At 46.4% G+C, this 10650-nt stretch overlaps 1 protein-coding gene across 3 annotated transcripts in view; it reads right to left on the minus strand.

Annotated features, from left to right (window-relative positions):
* The window catches only part of TUFT1 (tuftelin 1), a 33674-nt gene extending 23643 nt beyond the window's left edge, over positions 1-10031 (minus strand). For 2 of the 3 annotated variants that reach the window (XM_046681577.1, XM_046681575.1), the window contains exon 1: positions 9902-10031. In XM_046681577.1, coding sequence (XP_046537533.1) covers positions 9902-9961 — 60 coding nt within the window. In that variant the 5' untranslated portion in view covers positions 9962-10031. The remainder of the gene's footprint in view (positions 1-9901) is intronic. The other variant, XM_046681576.1, reaches the window with a different exon arrangement.
* Between the last annotated feature and the right edge of the window lie 619 nt (positions 10032-10650).

Consider the following 10650-nt stretch of genomic DNA (forward strand, 5'->3'; position numbering starts at 1 on the left):
CCCCGGGGGCTTCAAAAGTATTGGTAATGTTCTGTTTCTTAAGCTGAGTGTTCAGTACACAGGTGGCCATTTTATCGCTATGCTTTAAAACTTCCCAAATATGCAAGTCTTCTTTCTTGCTTTTCAGTAAAGCAACTGACTTTTAATCCTATAGAAATATCAACTGAATGTCAAATATTAAAGATACTGATACCATCCAGGATTGATGAGGATGCAGGGAAAAAGAGTAATCTCATACACTGTTAGAGAGAGGGTAAATTTATAAAAGCATTTTTGGAAGCAACATTAATTTAAAAATTGCATATTCTGTAAACCCTTTGACTCAGTAATTCCACTTTTAGGCATATGCCCTATAAAAATCCGTGGACATTTGCCAAAGATACGTGTAAAACTGCAGACAGCAATACTATTCACAATAGTTAAAAACTGGAAACGGCATAAATATTCTCTAGTAGGTGAGTAAGTGAATAAAGTATGGTAACATTCACACTATGAAATACTACAATGCTGATAAATAAACCTCTACAAACTGACTCAAAATGATCTCCAAGATATGTTAGGTGTAAAAAAGCAAGTCATGAATTAATTCATAAAATATGACTTCTCAGGGCCAGCCCTGTGGCCGAGTGGTTAAGTTCATGCACTCTGCTTCGGTGGCCCAGGGTTTCACTGGTTCGAATCCTGGGCGCAGACATGGCATCACTCATCAAGCCATGCTGAGGAAGCATCCCACATGCCACAAATAGAAGGATCCACATCTAAAAATATACAACTATGTACCGAGGGGCTTTGGGGAGAAAAAAGAAAAATAAAATCTTAAAAAAGAAAAAAAATAGGGGCTGGCCCCGTGGCCGAGTGGTTAAGTTCGCGCGCTCCGCTGCAGGCGGCCCAGTGTTTCGTTGGTTCGAATCCTGGGCGCGGACATGGCACTGCTCATCAGACCACGCTGAGGCAGCGTCCCACATGCCACAACTAGAAGAACCCACAACGAAGAATACACAACTATGTACCGGGGGGCTTTGGGGAGAAAAAGGAAAAAATAAAATCTTTAAAAAAAAAAAAAAATATATATATATATATGACTTCTCATTTAAGTACATATATATTTTCTCAGAGTATTGGTAATTGCCAACTCCTGTGTACGTATAGCTATTGTTATGTGCCAAGATCTATTAGGCCCTGTCCTTTACATGTATTAACTCATTTAATCCTCAGAAAAATGCTATATGGTAGGTATCATTACCAACGTTCCCATTTTAAGGATGAGAAAACTGAGGCACAGAAGTTAAGTACTTTGCCCAAGATCATGTAACTAGTAAGGGGCAGAGCCAGGATTCAAACCCAGGCCCTGTGGCTCCAGGGTCTGTGCTCTTAGGCACCATGCCACATAGCACTTCTTGAAAGCAAGCACACTGGAAAAGCACTGAATTCATACACACTAAACCAGAACGGCAGGGGAGTAAAGGGACTTTCGGTCCATATATTTCTACAGTGTTTTAAACTTTAGCAACAAAAATGTATTTGTGCAAGCCTCCTGTAATAAAATATGTAAATAAAGAGAAGGAAAGGAAAAGTACTAAGCTTGGAGTCAGAGGTGGGATCTGAGTCTCATTAACATCCATTAATCCTTGAACAAATCACTTTCTCTCTCCGGGCCTGTCTTCTACCTGCAAAATGGGAGTGATAACACCTACCCTGTCTACATTTAGGAACAATGCGAACGTGCTTCGCAAACCACAAATCACTGCACAAAGGTGAGACAGCATTACTTTCCCAAGGAGCTCTAGAAAGCCTGCAGCGGTGGTGGGGGGTGGGGGGAGACAAACTGTCTAAACAGAGCCTGTGAATAACTCTAGGGTTCTCTCTGCATCTCAGCCTCCAAAACCAGAGAATCCAGTCTGCAATCCAGTCCGCAAGCCCAACCCAGAGCCAAGGAGGGAAACCCAGGCCCCTCTCTGTTGGGTGCCCCTGGTTGTTTCTGGAGCTGGAGTGACCTCAGGGCTGTGAGCAGGCTCCAGGGAACTTTAGGAATACCCCAAAATGTCTAGCAGGGTGATCCCCACTGGGGACTCTGAAAGGCAAGATAGGGAGTGGAGCGTTCTCTAGGGAAAAAGGAACAGTGCTAATCACAAGGTAAGCAGCCTCTAACCTCATAAACATTCTTGGGGAGAAGCCCAGCCACCTCCAAATTATAGGCAGCCTCTCCACTCTGTTCAAACAAATCTGCAGCTGTGACTCACTCCACAGAGCGGGGAGGGGGTAAACACATAGCTGAGGGTTAGAGATCAAGACGCTAAGGAGAAGTGATAAGGAGATAAACAGGAGGCCCCAGAGGTTCTCACACCACAGGCTCACGTGAAAAGATGGGAAAAGATCTTTGGGAAAATATGTTTTCCCAGCTCCTACTCCACAGGCTGCTACAGGGGTGCCACAAGAACTATGTGGCAAGTGAGTGTCAAGGGTCTTCCTAAGAGGAAGTAAGGGAAGTGGAGATTGCCCCTGAGCTGGGAACCAGCATCCTTAATTCACCTTCACCCTATAACCTACTCCTCCATCACTCTGTCCCTCAATCCTGTCCCCTCTCCCACCCGAAATACATGTGGTCTCATACACTACTGCAGCAGCAGCCACCTTAATTTCCCCCCTCTGAAAAATGGGAATAGTCAGTCACTTGAAACACTGGCTCCCAAGAGGCCAGGATGAGGACAGCCCCAATAAAGTCAAAGAAGAGGGCCACTTTGAAAAAGAGATGCAGATACTAGCCATTGGGAGGGAAAGCATATCAGGAGCCAGTGTGCACAAATGTGGTAAAGGGATCCAAGGGGATACGGACAAAGCACTGGCTTCCTCTGCTACTAGAATGAGAGCCACACAAGGACAGTGGAGGAGGAAGTGACAAGGAGGCTGGGAGAAAGAAAAAAAAAAAAAAAGAGGGCCAGATGAAGTGGCTGGGGGCCTACTCTCTCAACTGAGACTCCCAACACACTCAGCTTGCAGGTTTCAAGTGCCCTTGGTCCTGCCTTCTGCAGGGCTCTCAAGGACAGAGATGGCCCTTTGTTGAGTATGACACAAAGAATCATTCCAGCTCCTCCCCACAGATTAGCCACAAAACAGGTGTTTGCTTTTTGTCTGGCTACCTGCCCAGAGGCATGGGCTGGACAAGCTCTATGCAGAGGCCTGACTCGGGTGATTGAGAGGTGAAATGAGAAAAAGGGATTTAGGGTAGTACCCTAAATGGGGCAGCCCTTCTCATTACCTGGAGACCTGGCACAGGAAATCGCTGGGGCACAACAGTGGGAGTGTGTACAAAGAGGGAGGTGGGCTCCTGGACTCTCAACCCTGAAGGAGACAGAGTGCCCTGACCCCTCTCTAGTCTCTGAAAACTTTGCCTTGTGATTTTTGCTTTTATGCCCCCAGATCCTAGAAAACAATTTCCTTTCTCTTCCTTCATCTATCCATCCCCATTCTACTCTATATTTTCTTCTCCTCTTCCTACCACTGCTGGCCAGGCTTAAATCTGAGTGACCAGCCTCCCTGGCACAAACCTATTCCCCCATCTAAACCTCCCCAACCCTTAGGAAACAAAGGTATTTCACAAGACTGCACTGTGACCCAAAGAGGCATGTGGCATAATTACCAGCAGGTGGGGAAGCTCCTCCCACTTGCTCTGAGCACATGCGTTTGGAACCAAAACCATCTGGGTGCACATTCACCCCACCACCACCCTGGAGAAACATGGGCAAATGTTGGCACCAAATGCCTGGTGATTGGGTAAGCCTCCTTTCCCAGATCCCCTGACAGAGGCCAGGATTCCCAAAATTCCAGGCAGGCTTGAAGACATCAGCTGTAGTGCGAAAGTAAGAAACTGGCAATGAATGGGGGAGATGGAATGGTGTGAGGAGGAATTTATGGGTTGAGCTTAGGGCAGGTCTCATGAGTGGAAGGAAGAGGCAGTCACCAAACTTGAAAGGTTCCTCTGCCCAGGAGTTTCTTCCCCACCCAGGTGTCACAAAGCCAGGGCTTCCAACATTTTAGAACTCATTCATTCCTTTTGAGTAAGCATCAATGACTCCAGATGAATCCTCTTTTAAAATGCAAATATTCTGACCCAGCAATTCCACACCTAGGTATTTTTCTCCATGAGAAATGAAAATATATGTCCATACAAAAACTTGTAAACAAATGTTCATAGCAGCATTATTCATAATAGACAAAAAGTAGAAACAACACAAATGTCCACCAACATTTGTTCATGATGAACATATGTGATGATATATCCATACAACGTAATATTATTCAGCCATAAAAAGGAATGAAGTGATTCAGGTCACAACATGGATCAACCTTAAAAACATCATCCTTGGGGGCCGGCCACATGGCAGAGTGGTTAAGTTCGCGCCCTCTGCTTCGGCGGCCCAGGGTTTCGCCAGTTCAGATCCTGGGCACCGACATGGCACCGCTCATCAAGCCACGCTGAGGTGGCATCCCACATGCCACAACTAGAAGGACCCACAACTAAAAATACACAACTATGTACTGGGGGGCTTTGGGGAGAAAAAGGAAAAAGAAAATCTTAAAAAAAAAAAAAAAGCATAGACAAATTGTAGAGAAAGAAAGTAGACTGGTAGTTGCCCAGGGCTGGGAGGAAGGGGGAAATGGGGAGTGACTGCTAATGGGTCAGGATTTCTTTATTGGGTGATGAAAATGTTCTAAAATTGACTGTTGATGACTGTACAACTCTGTGACTATACAAAAAAATATTAAATTGTATACTTTAAATGGGTTATTTGTATGGTATGTAAATTATATCTCAATAAAGCTGTTATAAAAAAATAAAGTCCACAGTAAGCCTTCAAGAAATCACAGCTTTAGTTTAAAAAAAAAGGAATGGGGGCTGGCCCTGTGGCCGAGTGGTTAAGTTCGTGTGCTCCGCTGCAGGCGGCCCACTGTTTCGTTGGTTCGAATCCTGGGCGCGGACATAGCACTGCTCATCAAACCACGCTGAGGCGGCGTCCCACATGCCACAACTAGAAGGACCCACAACTAAGAATATACAACTATGTACCAGGGGGCTTTGGGGAGAAAAAGGAAAAAAAATAAAATCTGTAAAAAAAAAAAAAAAAAGGAATGAGGCTCAAAAAAGACTTAAAATTAAACTAATTCAGCTTCTGAGGTCTTGAAGGAATAACACCTATTCCAGGGTAAAGACAAAGGTTCAGACTGCAGCTGATGAAAAAACTCCAAACCCACCCAGGGATTGAGAGAACCTTTCTGGCCAGGACTGATCAAGATAAAAATTAGAGAGAACGAAAAACATGCACATATTCCAAGGAAGGGTAACACTGATAGATTACTTAAGGGAATCGCCTTATCAAACAGCTCAGAGAATCACGGAACACTAGCTATCTTGGCCATGAGGTCAGGAAAAGGAGGAAAAGGAAAGGAGCCCAGAGGGAGACGCGAAAATACGAATCTTGCCCATCACTCTCTCTAAGACCAGTCCTGGCTGAGTTGGGACTAGCAAAGATTACTCAGGTCTTCACCCTGGGTCTACCTACAGGCCCCTTCTCATCCTCAAGACCCTCCACCGGCAGAGGAAAGAAACAGATAAGAACAAACAAATGTCAACATAATGAGAAGGAGCAAAGCTTGACCAGACCAGAGAGAATTCCCAGACTCTTCCGTCTCTTGGCCAGGGGTCCCAGGAGAGGCTAAAACAGTCTAGTCTAAACCAGTAAGTACCAAATAGAAAATAATAGCCAACGTCTGGGCACTTACCATGGGCCAGGCACTGTGCTTAATATTCCATATGTAATATCTTATTTAATCCTCACAACAACCTTAGGAGAAGGGTGTTTTACAGAGGAGGAAAGGAAGACTGAAGAGATTAAGTAATTTACCCAAGTGCTCTTGGGCAAAGCGCACGCTGGAGCCCTGACTACAGCCCACTGGGTCAGATTCCCAGGACCAGGCTCTTAACCATAATGCTATTAACAGAAATCACAACTGAGCCAAAAATTGTAATGTAATTACACTGGGAGGATGGGAGAAGAGAAAGGGAGCATGTAAGGGGTGGAAGTATAAATCTTCCTATAATTCCTACAACAGAGGGTCAACAGACGTCTAAAATTGCTAAATCAAGAAGTATCACTATAAGCATATTATTTAGACGGTAAATTTTTTTTTTTTGGAAAATTAGCCCTGAGTTAACATCCGTGCCCATCTTCCTCTACTTTATATGTGGGACACCTGCCTCAGCGTGGCTTGACAAGCGGTGTGTAGGTCCACAACCGGGATCCAAACCAGTGAACCCCAGGCCACCAAAGCAGAACATGTGAACTTAGCTGTGCCACCGGGCCGGCCTCTATAAGCATACTATTTAGAAACACAGCAGTAAACACCAGACAAAAGAGCTAGAAGAGTTGAAAGTGGTTACTTCCTGGGGCAGAGAACTGCTTGCTATTTTCTTTTAAAAGCCTTTTGATATTATTACATCTTTTTAAAATAATACACATACATTCCTTCGATAAAAAATGATTTAAAATGAAAAAGAAAAAATCAGAGATCATCCAAACCAAAGTGTAATGTGAACCTCTGTTGCTTTCGCCACAGAGCTTCCACCCTCCTCCACCGGTAACAGCACTTGGGTCTTGCTTTGGAGAATCTCCCTCCTTAACTGAGTAATCTGGTGGGTCTGTCAGTCAAGGCACCCCAGTCTGCCCTGGCCAAAAGGGGCGAGGGGCCAAGGGCACCCTCTCCCTGGAATCTTGAGCAGAACGGCAAAAAGACCTAAAACAGCTGGAACCAATTCACCCAGAAGCAGAAACCCTCCATTCAGTCCTTCCACCTACCCAGGCCCCAGAACTCCATTGTTTCGCACCTTTTAAGCTTTCCCTTAAACTCTGTGAGCTGCCCCTTTCCTTCTAATAAATTCCTTTTCTGCTTAAGTTAGCTGGAGTCACTCTCTGTTGCTTATAACCAAAGGAACTTAATGGGAATGTCCAATAAAAGTGTTTGAGGTTTATTCATGCCAGTATAACTTACTACAGTGGCTTGCAAACTTTTTTGACCTAAGAAATGCATTTCACATCCCAATCCAATATGCGTACACACATACATAATATGTACGCACATACATAACTGAAACAAAAGTTTTGCCAAAAATGTCTACTCTAACAGTCTGAGAGTGTTAACTCTGTCTCTTTTTTTAAAGACTTTATTTTTTAGACTAGTTTTAGGCTGACAATGAAATTGACAGGAAGGTACAGAGATTTCCCATGTATCCTTCTCCCACACATGCATAGCCTCTCCCATTATCTACATCATTCATCATAATGATAGATTTTTTTTACCAAGGATGAACCTACATTGACACATCATAATCACCCAAAGTCCGTGTAGTTCACCTTAGGTTTCACTCTAACAAAGCGAATGGTGTTGTACATTCCATGGGTTTGGACAAAGATATAATGACATATCCATTATAACATCACACAAAGTAATTTCACTGCCCTAAAAAATCTTCAGTGCTCTGTATTCATCTCTCCTCTCCCCTTAAACTCCTGATCTTTTTACTGTCTCTATAGTTTTACATTTTCCAAGGTGGAATCTATTTCTTTTTTAGTGCTGGTTCTGACCCACCAAGTTGATTTCAGATCCACTAGTGGTTATGATTAGCAATTTGAAAAACACTGGCTCCTTGTATTTGCTGCATCTGCCTCCAATAATAAAAACCCAGAGAGTATATGAGCCATATTTCCATGCCCATGTGTGGTGCACTAAGGCACGTGGCCTGGCTGGTAGGGAAACACCAACAGAATCCCAAGGTCCTAAGTCCCACTAGGAGACACCAGTCAGTTAAACTGTCTACACTGCTGGAACCAGAAGAAAGTCTGTTCATTGATTTATTCACTCACTCACTTTGCGCATGCACTGAGCACTCACTCAAGGGTGTGAATATCCGACAGGTTCCTGGGGATTGTCCAGAGCCATAAATTCTATCTGTAGGCTGGCTCAGAGGAGAGGAATCCAGGACAAAGCTTGTCTCCTGACTGATTGATTGTTTACCATCTCCTCCCCCTCCTTAAGAGCTCAGGAATGTCTCTAAGAACAGATCTGGGCAATGGTTATTTCCTTCCCGCCTTTGAAGTAAAATAACTCTCAAGTCCAGCCTAGAAAGAAGGAACCAAAGGCAATTTCTGTCTCCCCCTTGTTCTAGAGGTTTCTGATTAGCTTCAAACTAATTTATGGCTGGAAACTGTCTGAATTCCTTGCTCACTATTTTCCTACCGGCTCTTTCTGACCCACCAAACAGCAAAACATCAAGGAATAGAAGAGGGTGTCAGTTCATTCTCAACACTGCCAATGCCTCAGTCTTAAGACCTTTCTGGAACTCTTTTCTACAGCAAGCAAAAAGAAGCCCAAACACCCCTCTCCTTTATTTTTCTCATACCCTTTCTCTGCATCAACCATTCCAAAACAGTGAGCAAGAGGAGTAGGACTCGGGGCTGACCCAACAGACGATGGAGTTTTCCTGTCTCTTCAGTGTCTCACAGCTGGGGGAGTGCCAGGCTACAGAAGATGAGGGACTGGGGGACCGGGGTTGAGCAGTAGCAAGACCTATACTGTAATATGGTAGAAATACTCACAGGCTGCACAGAAATGGAGAGAGGACTGTGAACAGAATTAAGTGATCATCTGTACCCTAAACTTGAAATGAGGAACTATTCCACAAATATTCTTTGAAGAAGAGCGATAATCCAGTTGCAGCTGGGTTGGCTATCTAAGGGGCATGCTGAGACAAGGAAGATGGGAAGAGAATCAGATATAGAGTGGAGGGAGGGAGAAAAGGAGGGATACAAACTCCCCATCACCTTGGCTCCCATTTCACTCTCACTCACAATAGCTTGGAAATCGATGAAACAGTACACACCCATTCTGGGTTAAGTTCGCCAGTAAAGCCTAAAAACACTCAGCCACAAGTTACCCTCCTCTGCCTCTCCTGAGGAAAAATCACGTGGTCAGCTTGATTGGGGAGGAGAACAGGGACAAGGAGCCAGAGAGGAAGGGGAGCAGGGCAGACGGGCTAGCACTGGAGAATGTCCCTCTCTCCCCCACCCTCACTCCGTCCAGAAGCCCTCGAGAGGGTCACTTCTCTTCCCTTCTTAGCCCAGGTTCCGACATCTCCTTCATCAACTTGTCCCGGGCTTGGAGGCTGGAGACGGAAGCAAAACCAACAAACCGTCCCAGGAAGCTATCGGTTTGCCGATAGGGGGAGGGGAGAAGGAGAACTACAAGTGGAAGGAGAAATCCCAGCAGAGAGATGACCCCTAGCGAAAGGTGAGTTTCTGGCCAATCTCGGCGTACTTAGAGTTCCACTCGCCCCCAGCTCCAGTCCAAGCCCTAGGATCTCTCTCTACCCTTGGTCTTGTTTGTTACTGATCACCCAAAGCACCATGCAGTTCTTTGAAGGGCCTCTGAGGTCACCAGGACCCACAGAAAAACCTAAACCCCCTCGTTGGGACCCAAAGTCAAAAAGAGCGCAGGGATCCCATCCCTGGAGCTCATCCTTCTACGACCCAATCTACCGCCTACACGACGCCTGACTGGCGCGCACCGAAGACGGGCGCTGAGTCCCGGGCAGGAGCTGCAGTATCCTCCCAAAGGGCAGGGACGCCCCGAGACCTTGAGCCTCAAGAGTCTTCGTGCCGCGACTCCCCAGGACTCCGCCGCGCGCCGCGGGGCGGTAGAAAAGGAGAAAGAGAAGCGCCGCCAGGAGCTGACCGCACCGAGCGCGGCACCAGGTGGTGTCGGCGAACTCGGCGCAGGGCTTGGGAAGGGCGGAATTGGAAACCAAGAAGACCAAGGTGGGAAGGCGCACGGTGCGGCCGCTGTTTCTTACCGCGGTCTGTCCCTCCGGGTGCACGTCCGCCAGGGTACACCAGTTCCGCGTCCCGTTCATCTTCTTCCCCCGAGGGTCGCAGCACTGAGGCTAACCTCTGCCCTGAGGTCCGGCTCCTACTAAGCCAGTGCGCGCGGAACCGCCCCCCTTGTATAGGTGCCTCAGGGGCGGGGCCTGGCAATAGGATACGCCCCTAGGACGCCATTCGCCAACGAGGGGGAAGGCGCGTGATGGGCGTGGCCTAGAGGCCTCAGGACATGCCCATCGGCCCTGGCTCCGACGTACGTGAAGGTGGGGCTTGGGAGCTCCCCGAAGGTGCTTAACTGAAGTTTTGTCTACGGTCTGCGGTTGTACCTCAGACATTCACATTAGTCTTGCCGTCTCCTCCTTTCAGCTCCAAGATCAGCGTTAGTAAGACACAATCCCCTACCTGCCCCTAGAGGATGAGGAGTTGGAAAAAGGCTTCCATACATTCTTCTCTCCCTATACATAGGCCGCACTGTAGGCTTTGTGAGGCCCAGCAAAGCTTTCCTCCACTGCATAGGCATCAAGAGTAGGCTCACTCAGACTAGCCTAAGCCAGTCTGGCAGGTGCCCTTCCCTGGCAAGAGGCCCAGGCCAAAGTCAAAACCAGCTTGGGTCTGGGTGGGGCTTGTTTTGCAGAAGCTATTATAGCAAAGCTGCCCTTATATGGATAGGAGAGGCGGGACACATTGCCTTAAAAGGGATTTGTATTCTTGAGAAAAGAAG

The sequence above is a fragment of the Equus quagga genome, chromosome 13 (assembly GCF_021613505.1).
Source record: "Equus quagga isolate Etosha38 chromosome 13, UCLA_HA_Equagga_1.0, whole genome shotgun sequence".
Classification (NCBI taxonomy): domain Eukaryota; kingdom Metazoa; phylum Chordata; class Mammalia; order Perissodactyla; family Equidae; genus Equus; species Equus quagga.